At 37.2% G+C, this 20,387-nt stretch overlaps 3 protein-coding genes across 3 annotated transcripts; all 3 read left to right on the forward strand.

The window, feature by feature from the left end:
• Positions 1 to 1,204: 1,204 nt before the first annotated feature.
• Positions 1,205 to 3,386, forward strand: LOC125191220 (UPF0481 protein At3g47200-like). Its single transcript, XM_048088730.2, has 2 exons — positions 1,205 to 1,400; positions 1,997 to 3,386. Exon 2 carries the CDS (start codon positions 2,010 to 2,012, stop codon positions 3,291 to 3,293), a length of 1,284 nt encoding a protein of 427 aa, XP_047944687.1. The 5' UTR covers positions 1,205 to 1,400; positions 1,997 to 2,009; the 3' UTR covers positions 3,294 to 3,386.
• Positions 3,387 to 5,914: 2,528 nt separating this feature from the next.
• LOC148926956 (uncharacterized) lies at positions 5,915 to 9,494 on the forward strand. The gene is made up of 5 exons (XM_089059311.1): positions 5,915 to 5,963; positions 6,096 to 7,058; positions 7,437 to 7,489; positions 7,584 to 8,752; positions 8,879 to 9,494. Exons 1-5 carry the CDS (start codon positions 5,915 to 5,917, stop codon positions 9,492 to 9,494), a joined length of 2,850 nt encoding a protein of 949 aa, XP_088915437.1.
• Positions 9,495 to 10,339: 845 nt separating this feature from the next.
• Positions 10,340 to 11,719, forward strand: LOC125188154 (uncharacterized). Its single transcript, XM_048084906.2, has one exon. The coding sequence runs from the start codon at positions 10,492 to 10,494 to the stop codon at positions 11,590 to 11,592; it is 1,101 nt and encodes a 366-aa protein (XP_047940863.1). The 5' UTR covers positions 10,340 to 10,491; the 3' UTR covers positions 11,593 to 11,719.
• The last annotated feature ends 8,668 nt before the right edge of the window (positions 11,720 to 20,387 follow it).

A 20,387-nucleotide genomic window follows, 5' to 3' on the forward strand; every position in this document is an offset into this window, starting at 1 on the left:
TTTGACACGAAAGGTTTCAGACAATTCAATTTAATCTTAAAATATCACACAAAAATTCACTCCCTCAAACAATAAAAATTAAATAGAAAAATACAAGATCTGAAAGGAAATAAAAAAATAATTTCCTCATATTGGCATCTCCTAGCTGATTCCAATCTCAAAAATTTCCGGCGAAACTCATCAAATTTTCTTCCACTGCCGCCGCGCGGCCTCAGCCCCCGTTTTGAATGAGAAAGAAGGGTAAATAGGTAAAAGAACAATGTTTTCAAGGTTTTAGCAATTTGCCTCCTTCACTATACCAGGTTTTGGAAGAGATAGAGTTATAGCAACTCTTGTGTTAGTAAACGGTGGAATCATGAAACCCGCATTGTTTATACCGGATCTTCAGCAAGTGTTGCGAGGCTACTAATCACCAGTTAATTTATTTAAACAGTAGATTTTCATGGCTTTTCATGGGCTAACAGGGCTACCATTCAAGCCCTAGAGTTATTCCCTTTTTTAGTAAAAGTCAACACATTTTTTTACACCTACTTTACTCTCTCTTACTTTTTTCTCTCATCGTCTTTCCACTTTTTCATTTTCCACTTTATTCTCCCTTTACTTAACTCTCCTAACACAATATTTATTAATCTTCGTGCCTAAAAGAAACGCCTCCATTACTATGGAACAGAGTGGGTATTAAAACTCGTGGCGAACTCAAAGTGCATATTCTTTGAGGACGGATGAAGTAGTATTTTATTTTTTGCTCTTATTTTTCAACACAATTTCTTAATATATGTGCCCAAAAGTTTGACAGCTTAGTTGAGACGAAGAGAGTAATAACGGACGTTAGAGCGGAGAGAAGTAAAATAAGTAAGAGAAAGTAAATGGAGTAATAAGACAACAACAATAGAAAAGTAACGTCTCACTAATAACGAGACAAATGAATCACTTGCTATTTTAATTGGATGGAGAGAATACTAATACCTAATTAAGAATTGGTTGAGTCGTCGTTTTAACGGTTAATATCTTATTTTAATTGAATCAAAGTTCATAATACAAATAGGAATTTATTTATTTCGAGGAAAATGAAAACTTTAAGGAAATATCATTGGCCCAGTCCAATTTTATTTTGAGCCAAAAAGTTATTCCATAAATAAAGAAAGCAAAAGTATCCATAAACATAGAATTATAGCCACGCATCATTGATATTTTGATCTCTCACCAGAATCGAACTTATACTTTCTGCACAATCATTCTTCAATCTCAAATTCCATATAAGTAAACACCAATTTTTACATTAAAGAAAGAAAAGTAGAAGTAGTAATTCTGAGGAAAAAGAGTCAGAACTAAATTTGAGGCAAATCCAGATAAAGAAGCTTGATCTGCAGCTTCAATCAAACAAGCTAGCAAGATAATAGGTGACTTTTCTTGCTATTTTCATTTATCATACTTATGCAGTTACTGTTTGAGGGTAGAAAGAGACCTGATGTGGAGTCTGGAGATAATGCTAAGAAAAAAGAAGATTTGATTGGTTATTAAAGAGCTATTTGCTTCTAATATCACAAACTTTTGGTAGAAATTTGGTATTTCAAATAAACTTAAAACGTGTACTTAAAAGCGGTGTCGTTTATTGTGTTCGATGTTTTATTCGATAAAATATCCGACTTGCATCATGTCAAATTTAATTTGGTGCAAATTGAACTATCATGTTGATGATATTAACTATCAATTTTAGGTTCGTGGAAAATACTAAATTTCGACCAAAATTTGTGAGGTTAGGGACCTTTACCCAATTTCTGGCTCGAACCATCGAAACCCTTCATTTTTTAGTTTGTTTTAGTTCATTGTAAGAAGAATGAACTAAAACAATCTTATAATGTACTTTGTGTCATCTATTAATGAAGTCTGTATTACAATTCGACGATTCTGTACTAGGAATTAGTTCTGCATATATCACAATCCCCATTACCCCATTATTAGAAGTAAGTTGATGACTAACTATAGATACATGCAGAAGTTTTGAGTGCATGACAAACACAGAAGAAGAAATTTCTAGATCCGTCACAGTGGGCATCGAATCACGGCGGCGCAAGCTGCACAGAGTGCCAATACAGTTGCGACAAGACAAAAAGCAAATCTATGAGCCAGTAGTGGTGCCCCTCGGCCCCTACCACCAACGCCTGCATCCACAGTCGCATCTAGTGGAGCCACTTAAGAAAGAGCTACAAGATATAGTTTGCGGGGACACCACCCGCAAAAGCTTCCTTTTGAGTAACATATGTGAGCGGATAGATGAAATCCGCTATTTCTATGGCGGAGCAGATGGCTACACGGACGGGGAATTGGCTGAAATGATGCTTCTCGACGCCTGCTTCCTCATGTACTATATCGAAAGAGGCGAAACTCAGCACCTAATTTGCCAACGCCTGGGCATGTCTGGGGTATTGTTCATGTTCCGCGATATGTTTATGCTAGAGAATCAGATTCCGTTATGGCTCATCTCCTTAATTCACCCGGATCACAATTCATTGTTGTGCCAATACTTGAGCTACGATACTTTTGGGGATAACAGGTTGACACAACTTCCATGGGCAAATGGGAGAGGGGAAGAGCCTCTTCACTTACTCGAAGCTGTGCGTGGCATTAGCTTCATCCTCGATGAGACACAAGAAAATTCGAGTAATCTTATGCGGCTTGTCAAAAAACGTAATAATCTGAACACAAGGAAGCAAGACTCAAGAACTAACTGGCAAATGATGAACACTCCCTTTTGGTCCGCGACTGATCTGAAAGCAAAGGGAGTTCATTTCAGTCGAAGTTCGTATTGTCTGACGGATATCAAGTTCGAATCCTTTGCATGGTATGCGGAACTCCACCTTCCATTCTTCTACATCACCTACAATAGCAAATTATTCTTCTCTAATGTTATTGCATTCGAGATGTCGCCTGAGACGGATACAAACATGGGTGTGACGGCTTACTTTAATTTTATGAAAATTCTGATCAACAATGCTAAAGATGTAAAGGTGCTGCGGGAGAAAGGCATACTGTACAGCTTGTTGGCGAACGATGAAGAGGTGGTTGAAATGGTTAAAAGCGTCGATACTTATGGATTCGCGGGCGATTGCCATTTTAAGGATGTGAATATGAGGATTGAGAAGCACTGCACTAGCAAAGCAAGGACATGGATGGCCGAACTAATCAACACCAACTTTCGGAGCCCGTGGACTGTTATAGCTCTCGCGGCCGCCACTCTTCTGCTGTGCCTCACTTTTATACAAACCTACTTCACAATCAATCCAACCAATTAAACACTATTGCCACTTGATTCCATCTTCTGTTGTAGGAGTATGTACGTTTGTAATGTTATTTCCATTGGGAGCCAAACTTAGTTTGTTTGTCTACATCTCATGAATTTCATGTTTTATTTTTAAGTTTGGAATATATTGTTTGTATTTATATAAGTCTCTATCATAAAAAATATATCATGAGTAAATAAAGTGAGTGAAGACTATGATAAGTAAAAATAGTTACTATAAATAATACTCCCTCCGTCTCACAAAAGATGTCACACTTGTGGGACGGCACGAAATTTTAGGAAGTTTTGTTTTGTGTGTTAAATGGAGAGAGAAAATATAATTTTTATATTCATGTGAGAGAGAACTTTTACCAAAAAGGGAAATGTGACATCTTTTGTGGGACAAACTAAAAAGGAAAGTGTGACATCTTTTGTGGGACGGAGGGAGTACTCTAGTGTCTATATGTTTTATAGATAGATAGATTGATAGATAAATAAAAATGGCAAAAGATACCTATGCGGCTACGCCCTCTATCTAATAAAATTTGTCATATTTAATCCGGTAAGAATTTTAAAAATTGTAATGAAAAGTGAGTTTTATACTTTTATAATAAATCGTAAGTGGAAACGGAATGTGAAGTCCATTACAAAAATGATAAAAGTGATATGTGACCAACTTTGTAGGAGGGCAGAAATGGAAATAAATGAAAAAATTGGGAAGATGGAGGGGAGTATTATTTATAAATTGATGGAGGAGTGATCAATACATGTAAATAAAAATATTAGTACAAGAAAAACGAAACTATTACTACCTCTTTACACACAATTATATTACCGAGCTTTATCAGAAACGTTGACAAGTTATTAACTTCTTTACATACAATTTTCGTAATCTGCGTCCAAAATAATCTCTTGGCCCAACCTATTGGATCTCTTGGCCCAGCCTATTGGATCTCTTGGCTAGGGATGTCAATCGGGCTAGCCCACCGGGTTCGGGCCAACCCTATTCGGGTTGCGGGTCAATCGAGTGCGGACTAATCGGGTTGTGCTTTTTTCAGGTTATAAAAGTTCAACCCTAACCCTAAATGGAAATGAGTGAATTTTAGAGGGATTTTGAGCAAAGTGAAGACCACATGTTTCTTAGATAAGGTGATGATTTTGTAAGCCACATGTTGCTTTGGGATATTGAAGGTGTGTTTCTCGATTTTGCTAAAAATTAAAATGACTCAATAACAATAGAGTAGTCCATCCGTCCCATTATAAATAAGACGTTTCTTTTCGACCATTATTTTTCAAAAATGACACTCCATCCGTCTCAACTAAGTTGAGTCACTTACTTTTGAAAAAAAAAACAACACATTCGATCACTCTTACTTTATTTCTTCACTTACTTTACTCTTTTTTATCTTTCATACTCCATCCATCCTATAAAAATATGCACTCTTTTCAATTTTGATAACTCTTTTCTTTCTAATGAGATGAGACTCATTCTTCACTAACAGTACTTTAATTACTTTTTCTCTCTACCTCTCCCTTATTTTACCAATCCTACATTAAAACTCGTGCTGAAGTCAAAGTGCATATTCTTTGAGGACAGAAGGAGTAGTATTTTATTCTTCCTTCTTATATTTCAACACAATTTCTTAATATATGTTTCCAAAAGTTTGACCCAGCTTAGTTGGGACGAATGGAGTAATAAATAGTTAGAGCGAAAAGAAGTATAATAAGTAAGAGAACTAAATGAAGTAATAAGACAAAACAACAGTTTAAAAGAAACGTCTCACTGATAATGAGACAAATGAAGTATTTGCTATTTTAATTGGAATGGAGAGAATATTACTAATACCTAATTAAAATTGGTTGAATCGTCGTTTTAACGGTTAATATCTTATTTTAATTTCCTATGCTAAGAATATTTTAATTCAATCAAAGTTGATAACACAAATAGGTATTTATTTATTTCGAGGAAAATGAAAACGTTAAGGAAATGTCATGGGCCCAGCAAAAAAGTTACTCCCTCCATTCTGCGGTAGTAGAGACATTTCTTTTCGGCACGTGATTTAAGAAAAATTGTGTTAAGTGGATTAAATAAAGGAAGAATAAAGTAAAAAAGTGAAAAAGGTAGAGAGATGAAGAAAGAATAAATTAAGAGAGAGTAAAGTAAGAGATAAGAAATGTTTTGACTTTTGTTATAAAAGGAAATGACTCAACTACTATGTAACGTACCGAAATGACAAAATGACTCAACTACCGCGGAACGGAGGGAGTACGAGTACTTCATAAATAAAGAAAGCAAAAGTATCCAAAACATAGAATAATAGCCACACATTGATTGTTGGAAGAAGATCTCGTGAAATCAGGGATATAATATGATTTGATATAGGAGTATATCATGCCAATAATAGTGTATCATTTATTGTAAATTAGGTTTACCTTGTATATAGAGTACCTAGCCTATAAATATGTAACCTTGTTCTATACCGTAAAGTGAATAACAACGAATCCTTTTTCTACTGATTTAACATGGCCTCAGAGCAGATACGATTCTGGCTCAGAAAACTTTCATCATAGCCAAATACCAATTCTCGACCTTTATTTTCCGACCCAGAATACACCGAACCCTACACCAGAAAAATGTCAGATACAGAGGAGGATACCAAACCGAATCTAGAACATACCAAGAGTTTGAGGAATAGCAAAGGAATCACCGTAGCATTCAAGTTGAATGGAAGAAATTACCCCCTACGGTCTCGGCTGATGAAGGTCAAGATAGGGGGCAGAGGGGCATACCCATACATCTGAAACGAACCTCCAGAGGCAGGGAGCAAGGGGTTCGATGAGTGGGAGGAGAACGACCTTGTTGTGTTCTCGTGGATCGTCGACAACATTGAAAACGAAATCGTCGCCGATTTCACACATCATCTGACATCCAAGGCTCTATGGGACAACCTTGCAGTCACGTTCGAGAACAAGGCAGATCGTTACCTCATCTACGACCTGGAAGAAAAAGCAATCAACATCAAACAGGGCAGTCTCGATCTAGAGACATATTACCGAAGGATCCACGGATTGTGGATCAACATAGATCGTTGTCAGAAACAACCTATCAACTGTTGTGACAAGGGTATCGATCAATTTCGAACCCATTCGAACGACAAACGTCTGATTAAGTTCCTAACCGGATTGAATCAGGAGTATGACTCGATCCGGCGGGACATCTTGAAGGAGGACCTACCCCCATCAGTAGAAGCGGCGTATGGGAGGGTGAAGATGGAGGCGGCTCGACGTAGCATCATGCCACCGGCGTCTCCATCACCCGCCGGAGAAGCCAACGGTGGAGGCACCGATTCATCATTTGGGGGAGAAATTGGCCACGGCCTCGCCGCACAGAGCCACCGCCCGTCACACCGCAACGGCCAACCACCACCACGCTCCGCAGTCACCGGCCGACCGGCGGGGAATCGCCCCGATACTTCGAAATTGTGGTGTTCCAACTGTGGGAAGCAAAAGCACACATGGGAAACCTGTTTCAAGCGATTGGGATACCCAGAATGGTGGGAAGAACGACAGAAGGCAAGGGCTACCCAAGGTCAGGCGAAAATGGCAATTGGGGTAACCGACGATGGAGGATTGCGGCGAATTGAAGCCGGAAACCATGGGGAAACGACCGGACCAGGGGCGGGGAAGCATCAGGCGAGCCCACCGGTCGACGGCAACATACGGGGCACCGGCAATTTTGCGGAATGGGCTGAGACGACGGGCGACGGCGGAAAAGGAGGTAACGGGTTTGGTAGACAACCAAACCCTAAATACTCTTTTATTGATTCTGATTTTACACCCCCAGAGAATGAAAAATATAAAAAGGAACCCCATCCCATTATATTTGAACCCCCTGGCTTTCTGAAATTTGCTAGAAATACCCCACATATCCGAAAATTGCATACCAGCCCCAACTTTGTGTCTATTAATCAATTTGCACCCTTATAAATGATTTCCGCTGTGTTTCATGTTTCTAGTGATACGAATTCTAAGGGTTGGATATTTGATTGTGGGGCAACTGATACCATGACACCTTATAAGAGTGATTTTATTGACCTACATGATATTACTAAATCCTACATTAGGACTGCGAATGGGGAATTCATTACTGTTGTAGGGGCGGGTACTGTTGAAATATCACCTACTCTCCGGCTCACGAACTGTTTATATGTTCCTACTCTATCCCAGAGATTGATGTCTATTAGTTGTGACTAAAGAGTTGAATTGTACACTCATGATGAATCCTGACTTTTGTATTTTACAGGATATTCAGACGAGGAGGATTCTTGGGCGTGGCACTGAGAAGCAGGGGCTCTATTACGTCGACGAGATGGCTCAAACTGGCAGTGCAATGATGGCTCATGGATCCATGAAACAGGAAACTTGGCTCTGGCACCAAAGACTAGGACACCCTTCTCTTGGTTACTTTAAATTGCTTTATCCGAACCTTTCAATTTCTTCTGATTTTTCATGTGAAACTTGTGTTTTGGCCAAGAGCCACAGACAGTCGTTTAAACCTACAAACACTCGTATGAAATCCATGTTTTCTTTGGTACATTCTGATGTTTGGGGTCCTGTACCAATTGTTGGTGGAAATGGTTTTCGATACTACGTGATATTTGTTGATGACTGCACTAGGATGACATGGATATATTTTGGGAAAAATAAATCTGATGTGTTTGATATATTTGCCTCTTTCTTTAAATTGATCCAAACACAATTTCATACAACTATAAAAACCCTTAGGTCAGATAATGGGAGGGAATTTGTTAACAATGCCATGACCCATTTTTGCAAAGAAGGAGCAAAGACGGTAGGGTGCAGATGGGTGTTCACAATTAAGAGGAGACCAGATGGGTCAGTTGAGAGATATAAGGCACGGCTTGTAGCGAAAGGATACACTCAGACATATGGTGTGGATTATTCTGAGACGTTCTCACTAGTTGCTAAGATTAACACCGTGAGGGTGTTGTTTTCGATTGCTGCTAATAAGGATTGGCCGCTCTACCAGTTTGGTGTGACCAATGCATTTCTACACGGGGAATTATCAAAACCTGTGTATATGGAGCCACCTCCCGGCTTCACAGAAGAGTTCCTAAGTGGGGAAGTCTGCCAGCTCAAGAAGACCCTATACGGATTGAAACAGTCCCCGCGAGCATGGTCCGGAAGATTCACAGAGGTTATGAAGAAATATGGATACAAACAGAGTTATTCAGATCACACTCTGTTCCTCAAGAAGAAGGAGGGAAAGATCACCTGCTTGATTATATATGTAGACGACATGATTATTACCGGAGACAATGAGGAGGAGATAGCTGAACTAAGAAAGAACTTGTTTCATGAGTTCGAGATGAAAGATCTAGGCCTTCTTAAGTACTTCTTGGGAATAGAGGTGCTAAGATCAAAAAGGGGAATCTTCATAAATCAGAGGAAGTATGTGGGACACTCCTATGGTGCAAAACCATGGATTACAAATGAAAGAAGGAGCAAAACTAGCCGACAGGGGGAAATATCATAGGCTAGTTGGGAAGCTTATCTATCTATCTCACACTAGACCAGATATTGCATATGTCGTGGGAGTAGTCAGTCAGTTTATGCATGCACCACAAGAAGAACATTGGGAAGCCGTTCTGAGAATTATCAGATATTTGAAGGAACAGCTGAGCCTGGTCTTATGTTTGGCAAACATGGACATATGGAGATACATGGTTTCACTGATGCGGATTGGCCAGGGAACCCCAATGACAGGAAGTCTATTGCCGGATATTTTACCTTTGTAGGAGGTAATCTCGTGACATGGAGAAGCAAGAAGCAGAAGGTGGTAGCACTTTCAAGTGCGGAAGCGGAATTTAGGGGAATCAAGAGTGGACTAACAGAGATTCTATGGCTGCAGCGACTTATGACCGAATTGGATCTTCAACTGGTCCTTCCGTGTAGATTGTTCTGTGACAATAAAGCAGCCATTAGTATCTCCGAGAACCCGGTTCAACACGATAGAACGAAACATGTGGAGGTAGATCGAAATTTTATAAAGGAAAATCTTGAAGCAAAGGTGGTGGAAATGCCCTATGTTAAATCTGAAGACCAACTAGCAGATATCTTGACAAAGGCCATGAACTCAAAGTCATTTCAGGAAGTACTGTGCAAACTAAGTATCGGAAACTCCGTCACTTAGTTTGAGGGTGAGTGTTGGAAGAAGATCTCGTGAAATCAGGGATATAATATGATTTGATTTAGGAGTACATCATGCCAAGAATAGTGTATCATTTATTGTAAATTAGGTTTACCTTGTATAGAGAGTACCTAGCCTATAAATATGTAACCTTGTTCTATACCGTAAAGTGAATAACAACGAATCCTTTTTCTACCGATTTAACATTGATATTTTGATCTCTCATCAGAACCGAACTTATACTTTTAAATGCTTCCCTTCTGCACAATCATTGTTCAATCTCAAATTCTATATTAGAGAAAGAAAAGTAGAAGTAGTAATTCTGCGGAGGAAAAAGAGTTGGAACTAAATTTGAGGCAGATCCAGATAAAGAAGCTTTACCTGCAGCTTCTATCTCTCTCTCTCTCTCTCCACAAAACAAGCTAGCAAGAATGCAAGATAATAGGTGACTTTTCTAGCCATGTTCGTTTATCATACTATTCTTTTTATGTAATTACGGTTTGAGAGTAGAAAGAGATCTGATGTGGAGATAATGCTGATAAAAAAAAGAAGATTTGATTGAATAATAAAGAGCTATTTGCTTCTAATATCACAACCTTTGGTAGAAATTTGGTATTTCTCATAAACTTAAAACGTGTACTATTTAAAAGCGGCGTCGTTTATTATGTTCGTTGTTTTATTCAACTATAAGATTCGACTGCGGAAATACCAAATTTCGACCAAACTTTGTGAGGTTAGGGACAATTACCCCGGGATGATCAATGTCGAACTAATTTATGGCTTCAAACTGTCGGGGCCTTCATTTTTTTAGTTCAACATAATAAGAATGAAGTAGAACAATCTTATAATGAACTCCGTGTCGTCTATTAATGAAGTCCTTATTACTTTGACGGTTCAGTACTAGGAATTAGTTCTGCATATATCACAATCCCCGTTATATATCCCATTATTAGTAGTAAGTCAGTGATTAACTATAGACACATGTAGAACTTTTGAGTGTATGACAAACACAGAAGAAGAAACTTCTAGATCCGTCACTGTAGGCATCCAATCACGGCGGTGCAAGCTGCACAGAGTGCAAATACAGTTGCGACAAGACAAAAAGCAAATCTATGAGCCGGTAGTAGTGCCCCTCGGCCCCTACCACCAACGCCTGCATCCACAGTCGCATCTAGTGGAGCCACTAAAGAACAAGCTAAAGGATATAGATTGCGGGGACTTAACCAGCAAAAGCTTCTTTCTGAGTACCATATGTGTGCGGCTAGATGAAATCCGCTATTTCTATGGCGGAGCAGATGGCTACATGGACGGGGAATTGGCTGAAATGATGTTTCGCGACGTATGCTTCCTCATATGCTATATCGAACGCCTGGGAGTGTTCGGGGTATTGTTCATGGTACGCGATATGTTTATGCTGGAGAATCAGATTCCGTTATGGCTCATCTCCTTAATTCACCTGAATCACAATTCATTGTTGTGTCAATACTTGAGCTATAATAATTTTGGGGATAACAGGATGACACAACTTCCATGGGCAAATGGGAGAGGGGAAGAGCCTCTTCACTTACTCGAAGCTGTGCGTGGCATTAGCTTCATCCTCGATGAGACACAAGAAAATTCGAGTAATCTTTTGCGGCTTGTCAAAAAATGTAATAATCTGAACACAAGGAAGCAAGACTCAAGAACTAACTGGCAAATGATGAACACTCCCTTGTGGTCCGCGACTGATCTGAAAGCAAAGGGCGTTCATTTCAGGCGAAGTTCGTATTGTCTGACCGATATCAAGTTCGAATCCTTTGCATGGTATGCGGAACTCCACCTTCCTTTCTTCTACATCACCTACAGCTTGTTGGCGAACGATGAAGAGGTGGTTGAAATGGTTAAAAGCGTCGATACTTATGGATTCGCGGGCGATTGCCATTTTAGGGATGTGAATATGAGCATTGAGAAGCACTGCACTAGCAAAGCAAGGACATGGATGGCCGAACTAATCAACACCAACTTTCGGAGCCCGTGGACTGTTATAGCTCTCGCGGCCGCCACTCTTCTGCTATGCCTCACTTTTATACAAACCTACTTCACAATCAATCCAACCAATTAAACACTATTGCCACTTGATTCCATCTTCTATTATAGGAGTATGTACGTTTGTAATGTTATTTCCATTGGGAGCCAAACTTAGTTTGTTTGTCTACATCTCATGAATTTCATGTTTTATTTTTAAGTTTGGAATATATTGTTTGAATTTATATGTCTCTATCATCAAAAATATATCATGAGTAAATAAAGTGAGTGAAGAATAAGGTAAGTAAAAATAGTTACCATAAATAATACTCTAGTGTCTTTTTATAGATAGATAGATTGATAGATAAATAAAAATGGGAAAAGATACCTACGTGGCTATGCCCTCTATCTAATACTCCCTCCGTCCACAAAAAATAGATCACTTTTGCCATTTTAGGACGTCCACAAAAAATAGATCACTTTCTGAAAATGGAAAGTTTATCTCTCATGCTTTTCCCACTTTTTCTTCCTTCTCTCATACTTTACTCACTTTTTCTCCTTATCTCTCTTACTTTAGAGCATCCACAATAGCGGCTAACCCATTGGCTAGCCGATTCGCGTCGCTAGCCGGTCGGCTAGCCGAACTATTGGAATCGGCCAGCCGCGAATCAGCGAAAAAATCACCGTTGGCTAGCCGATTTGAGGGCGCTGGCCGATGTGCTGGCCGCTATTGTGGCGTGTCGATCGGCCAGCGCCACTTTTCGTTTTTTTTTTAAATTTTTTTTTTTGAAAACCTATTTATACGCGATTTTAGTTTCATTTTCATTTGCATCACTTGTTTTAACGAGTTTTCTCTCTCTCTAAATTTCTGTACAATAGCAACATCGAGCGATGAGTAACGCGGGTGATAGCAGTGGTGCTAGTGGTGGTGGTAGCGGTGGTAAAGGTGGGGATACTGAGGAGTACGAACGGTAGATGAACAAGGCTATGGAGGCCTACATGAACCGCGAGCTAGATTGGTACATGCGAAGGGTCGAACAGCAGGCGGTACCTCGCCCTCCTCCCATTGTCCATCGCCGAGTAGTGATTGATCAGGATCACGTAGCTACACATCAGTGGCTATTTGACGACTACTTCTCAGAGAACCCGCGGTATCCCGCCAACATGTTCAGGCGGCGTTTTAGAATGCGGAGGGAGTTGTTTATGCGTGTCGTTGACGCTTTGGAGCGTCGATATCTTTATTTCCGCTTCAGGCACGATGCGTCTGGTAGACCCGGCCACACCCCTATTCAAAAGTACACGGCGGCAATCAGACAGTTGGCCTACGAAGGCGCGGCAAACATGTTGGATGAGTACCTCCACATCGGTGAGACGACTGCTCTGGAATGTCTGAAGTTTTTCTGTCAGGACGTGATTCAAATTTTCAGTGAGCAGTACCTTCGAAGCCCTACCCCCCAAGATTGTCAGGATCTGATGCAGATGCACGGGGAGCAACATGGGTTCCCCGGGATGTTAGGCAGCATAGATTGTATGCATTGGGAGTGGAAGAACTGTCCAACTGTCAGGAAAGGGGCCTACACGACCGGCTACAAGGAAAAGAATCCCACGATGATCCTCGAGGCCGTAGATGATTACCGGCTGTGGATCTGGCATGCGTATTTTTGGGTAGCCAGGTCGAACAACGACCTCAACGTCCTCAACTCGACGCCCCTCTTCAACGAGAAGTGTTAGGGCATCGGTCCAGCCGTCTCATTTGTGGCCAACGGCAACCGGCATGATATGGGCTACTACTTGGCGGATGGGATATACCCAAGGTGGCCTGTCTTTGTGAAGACGATCAGGCATGCGGCGGATGACAAGAAGGCCTACTTTGCGGAACGGCAGGAGTCGGCGCGCAAGGACGTGGAGCGCGCATTTGGTGTGCTCCAGTCTCGATGGGCAGCAATTAAGGGTCCAACGCGTTTGTGGGATGTCAAATGCGTTGCTGATATAATGGACGCCTGCATTATCATGCACAACATGATCGTCGAAGACGAAGGCGTACAACTGACTAGTTGGGCCAATGACGGTGAAGCCGGTCCAAGCCACGGAACGGCCACCCCTAGCGTACGACGTGGGGTACCTCACGATGAAGTCGGCCACCTCCGGGAATATGCCGACATGCGCCAAGTGGATGCTCATATTCAACTCCAAAAGGATATAATTGAAGAGTTGTGGGCACGGAAGACTGCACGGCGATAGTTTTTTTTCTTTATTATGTAATTTATTTTTTAAATGAATGTACTTTTTTTAATGCAATTAATGAATTTTCCCGTATACGTCTCGTAAATTTAATTCCGTAATTTAATCGTAAATTTAATTCCGTAAATGTAGTTGTTTTTGAATTATTTTTATTGCGGCTGGCCTAAGGCTAGCCTATTTGAGTAAAATGCTGATGTGGCAGGTGGATTTTTAGTGCTGATGACGTGGCAGAGGGCCTATGGCTGGCCTATTCTTATTGTGGATGCTCTTACTTACTTTTTCTCCTCCTCTCTCTTACTTTACCAATTCTACATTAAAACCCGTGCCGAACAACAATAGATTTATTGTTTGTGGACGGAGGGAGTAAAATTTGTCATGTTTTGATCCGGTAAGAATTAATAAATCGTAAGTGGAAACGAAACCCGTTATAAAAATGATAAAAATGATATGTGACCAACTTTGAAGGAGGGCAGAAATGGAAATAAATGAAAAGGTTGGGAAGACGGAGGGGAGTATTATTTATAAATTGATGGAGTGATCAATACATGTAAATAAAAATATTAGTGCAAGAAAAACGAAACTATTACTACTACTTTACACACAATTATATTACCAAGCTTTATCACAAACGTTGACAATCTATTAACTTCTTTACATACAATTTTCGTAATCTATGTCCAAAATAATCTCTTGGCCCAACCTATTGGATCTCTTGGCCCAGCCTATTGGATTTGGAAATTTTAAGTTTGGACCTATTGCAGGTTGGAATTGATTTATGTGTGTTTCTTTCACAATCTCCATTTCTTTAATTTCATAAACCCCTTATTAATTAAATTATAAATATATTTTATTTCACATTTTTTTCTTAAGGCCTGCCCACGAGCATAAACTTAAATATCACAGGATCACAAAATCAAGATCTTGAAACACTACGGCAGATTTTAATAAAATGAAATAACTATATTTAGTAACATATATTGTTTTATCGATTTGTTTTTTTATTTGTGAAAACTAGATTCAATGTGGTTTCCAATGATATACAATTAACAACACCTCATTTTCCGAATTAAATAAATTAAATTCGTTAAGATGACTAAGAAGCTGGTGAATATCTTTAATTCTTTGTGAAAACATTATTTTTAACTCCAATTTCGTCGTAGAAAGTATAAATAGATTAATGGATCGATCTCTTCAATCATAATAATGAAAAAAAATATTTTTAATCTTCTTTGAAAGAAACTTTATTCATGTTCTTTTAACACAGGACATAGAAATAATTTTGTTAATTTTAAATTATAAGTGTAAGGGTTGCACTCATGTCCGGGCTTCGCATATTCTTCAATTCGCTTTATCTGTCTAGAATCAAAATTTTAAAACATTTACTTTTATACATTAAACAATAATTTGTGTTAAGAACGATAATCACTTTGCAACAAATGCCGAGAATACTCTATCTGTTCCATAAAAATAAATACATTTTCTATGTTGTGATGTCTCATAAAGGTATCCCTTTTTATTTTTGTTAACTTCTTTCTCTCCAATAAGGTGATCTTCATTCTCCACTAATAATATAATAATTACTTTTTCTTTAGACCTGTTTTACTAACCAATTACGCATAATCAATTCTCGTGTCGTCCCAAATGTCCATATTTTTGTGGAACGGAAGTTTTTTATTTTAAATATATTGAGTTTTTTATAACAATAATTAATTTTATTCTTGAAAACACTCATTTCATCGAAGTAACTTAAGTCATGAAAACAACAATTTTTAACAAAGTACTAATACTCCCTCCGTCTCTTAAAAAATAGACCACATTTATTATTTTGAGATAGTTCCGAAAAAATAGATTAATTTTATTTCTAATGAGACTGAGTTTTACTCTTTCTCGATAATCATCACGAACTGAGAGGTCACACAAATTTTTATCTTAGATGGATTAATGTAAAACACAGAAGGAGGGCCCACTAAAATCCAATTCTCCAATTATTTTGGTGATATTGGATTGGGTAAATTAGAGCTTGAAATGTGGCCTGTCATGTGAGGTCGGGCATGGGTTGAATACATTACCATTTGGGTGAATCTTATTGCACCACTAAATTATTCAACACTATATTCAAATAAATTATCCCCAATTAAGAAGAACTCTTTTTGTGTCCTTTCGTTTCAACATCATTTCCATCTTAGCAACAAAATATGGGACAGCCAAAAAAATCATATCGCATGTAATTGGAAGAAGTATAATACTTACAATGTAATTTAAAAGGTCACAAGTCCACTTTCAAATAGAATAGTTTTAAAGTATCATTATATAAGAATAGCCAAATAAAATTTACACCTTAGTATACGAGTTGCTGCATAAAATAAAAAATTTAGATGATAGAGACATGTCAATAAAAATAAATAGGGCTTTTCCCTTGTCTTGGATTAATTTAGAAGGTAGTAATAATGATCATATATATATTAATTAAACATAATAGTAGTTGGACACCACGTGTCTTAGATTCATAGTGACTCAATGAGCACCCACTAGCTAGGTGCGTTGGAGGAACCTAGTGACATAACATTATTACATTAATAATAAATATAGAAATAAAACTCGTGAGATCCGATACAATGCAACTATAGATGGGAAGGCGTGTGGCATAATAAGACCCTCCATCCCTTCTTTGTGTGAGTGTCGATGTGACAGATGTCTTGCAACGCATTCCATTCCTAGGGCACGGAGCGGATATCCACCATTGTGGATGCTCTTAGTTATCTTTCAACCAAAATAATTTGAGCTTAGTTAAAATGTTTTTGAGCTCGTTTTCTCTTTCATTGTATATTTCTTTGCGAATTATGATTGGAGGTGTTGTACTTGTAGTAGGGGCGGAGCTACGATATGGGTAAGCGATCAATTAATGAAGGCTGACGGTAGGGTTGGTTGCCCCCCAACCCTACCTGAATCTATCCTTGTGGAGTCCGTCGACTCCCAACCATAGCGGAGGAATCCACGTCAAAGAAGCACTAGAATCGAGGAATAAAAATTGCTTCTCAAAAATTTGTAGATCAAGTTTGGAGGCAGGTATTGCGTAATTTTAAGTACACGATGCTAGGAAATTGTAATCCGAGTAATTGAGTAATAATTCGCAAATCACTATTAAGAAATCAAATATGACATACTCGGCTTGACACCTTAATTAAACCTTAAAACGCTATCGAAATTATTACAGAAGAAAAGCAACAGACAAATATATTACTCCCTCCGTCCCATGTTACTCGCACTTTTCATTTTAGGCCGTAAATTTGAGATTGATTTTTTAGTGTAATTAAATTAGAATTTTAAATGTAATGAGACATCACTTTATAAATGACTTCTTAACTTAATCTAGCATATTAATTAAATGCATTAATTCTAACTTAAACTATAAATAGTGTAAGGAGTTTGTGACGTGCCGAAAAGTAAAAGTGCGAGTAACATGGGACGGAGGAAATATAATGTTTATCTGTCAATTTCACCCACCTAAAATAAAATGTCACACAACCGCTTCGAATCGAGTGAAAGTTTCAAACAACAATCACAAAATACACTATAAAACACCTACTGAGAACTAAATGGAAGGCAAAGCCACGAAACACTTCTAGAAATAAAAAGACAGAGAAGACGTAGGAGAATGGCAAATATCAAAATAAGAATGAAAAGAAGAAAGAGTTGGAACAAAGTTCAAAGCATAACATTTTGAAGGAATGAAAAAGTTAATTCTTCGTCTTCTCATTTCCCAATTTTCTCTTTTTTCGTCTTTCCTTGGGTCTCTCCATTCATTATGACTTTCCCTATATTATATTACGACAATGCTTCTAATTATTTACCCCTATTTCATCAAATTTCCCATGATAATTCAAAGGAAAAAAAGACCCAACACATGTACAAATTCAAAGGTCATGCTCATAATCAATAAAGGAAAATGAAATGTGACAAGAGAACATTTACTATCATTGTACAAATTAATTATGCAATTTTAGTCCTTTTTCGTTATAAGTAGTACTATACTTTTTTTCAGCCGGAAAATCCAGATATTTGGACGTTCTGCAATTCAGGGTACGTCTCAATTAACTTTGATGATTTTTTCTTAATTTTTTTTATTATAATTGATAAATAAATATTGAATCAATTAGAAAATTCCTTTTCAGGTGAAAAATTCACAAAAAATTTAACTTTGGTGATAAAAATCTTGAAAATAAAATCGTCAGGATATATGACATAAATTAAGAGATAATTGTAATTTAAATCACAAATCTAGTCAAGTTTTGGTCATTTTTATAAGCTTTTCAATTAGAAATATTGAATCAATTAAAAATTTCAAATTCAAAAAAAAAAAAATGGTGGTTAAAAACTTGGAAAACATATCGTCAAGATATGACATAAAATTAAGGAATAATAGTCATGTAAATCACGAAATCTGGTCAAATTCTGGTCATTCTTATAAGCTTTTTAAACGGAATATATCTTAAATCACGGATTTTAAATTTCCTTTTTGGGTCAAGAATTCATAGAAAGATTAAGTTTTGGTGATGGAAAATCTTGGAAAAGTCATCGTAATAGGACATGGAGTATAACTTATAAGGATGAAATTGAATCGAAGGGAAAGAAATTCCATCACATAAATTAGGAATATTTAAATTTCCTTTTTGGCTCAAGAATTCATAGAAAGATTAAGTTTTGGTGATGGAAAATCTTGGGAAAAGTCGTCGTAATAGGACATGGAGTATAACTTATAAGGATGAAATTGAATCGAAGGGGAAGAAAATTCCATCACATAAATTAGGAATATTTAAGGAAAAGCAGAAGTCAAATATTTCATTATTGTAAACTTGGTGCATTAGTTTCAATACAATGGTGGATCATGGCCATATGTGACCACAAATTTTAGAAATTAAATGTAAATGTGTATAAATGTTTTGCTTGTTGTTTTCATTCTATAGTCAAATGAATTAAATTTCTAATAAATGGTAGAGAGAATGGCAATAAATACAATTAAAACAATAAATACATAGGCTTGTTTTTTTTTTCACTTTAATCAGAATTCCAAACCAAACATGGATTTGTCATATAAAATAAATAGAAATGTCCATTTTGATTGGACTTTCTTCCTCCCTTCGACTATATAAATATTACTCCCTCCGTCCCAACTTAAGAGTCCTAACTAGTTAGGGCATGGATTTTAAGAAATATAAAGAAAAATAAGTTTAATAAGTTAATGAAATATGAGTCTCACTTATATATATTACTTTTATAATAAAATATGAGTGGAATAAGTTAGTGAAACATGACACCTACTTACCATTTATGGTAAAAGTAAAATATAACTCTTAAGTTGGAACAGACAGAAATGGCAAAGGACTTTTAAATTTAGACGGAGAGTGTATCATAAAATACACAATTCAAAAATTATCTTCTTGTTTTTCTATTAATAAATACTTATCTCGGAGATAGTGATTTTTCAACTCTCACGAAATGAAATCTATTCTACATGTATATACCATGATTACATTTGATGAATGTATAAATAACAGTATAATATTAAAAACATATATTATCGTGATTATTATTTTGAGGTGAACATATATCATGATTTGATAATAAAGGACTACACGAATTGTCTCTGTCCTAGCCTAATTCAATAAGAGAATTTTGTTATTGGTCACATATTAATTAATACTCCAAATTCCGAATTTCATTTCATTGAATTAGAAAATGAAAGATGAGAATTCAAGTATTAAATGTTTGTACCCTAAGATGCATTTATATTAATATTGATTGTATCTTGTTTCCACATTGGTGTCATGTGTAATTAAATTTGCATATCTTTTTACATCATTGTTCGCGCACATATCAAATATGAGCATTTATTATTCATTCTAATATTGATTGTATCTTGTTAGCATTTAATAATTTGACTATATAAAGTTGTTAATTTTGATGTTACAAAACATTCAATCCAAAAGGATGGTTAACATTAGTATAGGGAGAAGCTCATAATATTAACTATTAATAAAAAAAAAACAACGAATTTTGTGTGTAGAAAAATGCAAAAACAATTAAAAACAATTAAAAACAAGAAAAATGAAGAAAATAAACAACAATATATTAACGTTATCTGCTAATCTCATCCACCGAAGAAGTATGGCCTCATTAGCTCCAATTAAGCCGAATGAGAAGTTCTAAACAACAATTGTTAACATACGACAAAACACCCACCAATCAATCAAATTAAAACCAAAAAAGGCCCGCGGAAAAAAAGGCAACAGACTTACTTAAATGATCGGTAACCAAAAAAGCAAGAAACGGAGAATCCACAAATATCTGGTTTATAAAAACACTCATCCCTTTTGTAAAGAAATGCAGAGTCACATTGTTCACTTTGAATTACTACTTTGTTATTATTTAATTTTACTTTGAACTCCAATCATGTGTTGTAAAAGAATTTGTACAAAGACCTAGGGCTGTGGGGATCTGGTCATAAATCTTGATCTGTCACTCTGTCACACATGCTAAACATTATAAAGATTTTATAGTACAAATTTGTAGTCTCTCATTTGTAAGAAATGGGCACCCTTTTTGTTTATATATTCTATCAAGCAATACTAGCTTTATTTGTATGTCTTATAT

The sequence above is a fragment of the Salvia hispanica genome, chromosome 5 (genome assembly GCF_029641045.1).
Source record: "Salvia hispanica isolate PSC_SH4W2 chromosome 5, Shi_PSC_v1, whole genome shotgun sequence".
Classification (NCBI taxonomy): Eukaryota; Viridiplantae; Streptophyta; class Magnoliopsida; order Lamiales; family Lamiaceae; genus Salvia; species Salvia hispanica.

What these genes read in the sequence shown, in the direction of transcription:
- LOC125188154 (XM_048084906.2), top strand. Translation starts at nt 10,492, where the DNA reads ATGACAAACACAGAAGAAGAAACTTCTAGATCCGTCACTGTAGGCATC.
- LOC148926956 (XM_089059311.1), top strand. Translation starts at nt 5,915, where the DNA reads ATGTCAGATACAGAGGAGGATACCAAACCGAATCTAGAACATACCAAG. An exon ending in GAATCTAGAACATACCAAGA is followed by an intron (nt 5,964 to 6,095) that starts GTTTGAGGAATA and finishes ACGAACCTCCAG; the next exon opens with AGGCAGGGAGCAAGGGGTTC. An exon ending in GGCTCACGAACTGTTTATAT is followed by an intron (nt 7,490 to 7,583) that starts GTTCCTACTCTA and finishes TGTATTTTACAG; the next exon opens with GATATTCAGACGAGGAGGAT.
- LOC125191220 (XM_048088730.2), top strand. Translation starts at nt 2,010, where the DNA reads ATGACAAACACAGAAGAAGAAATTTCTAGATCCGTCACAGTGGGCATC.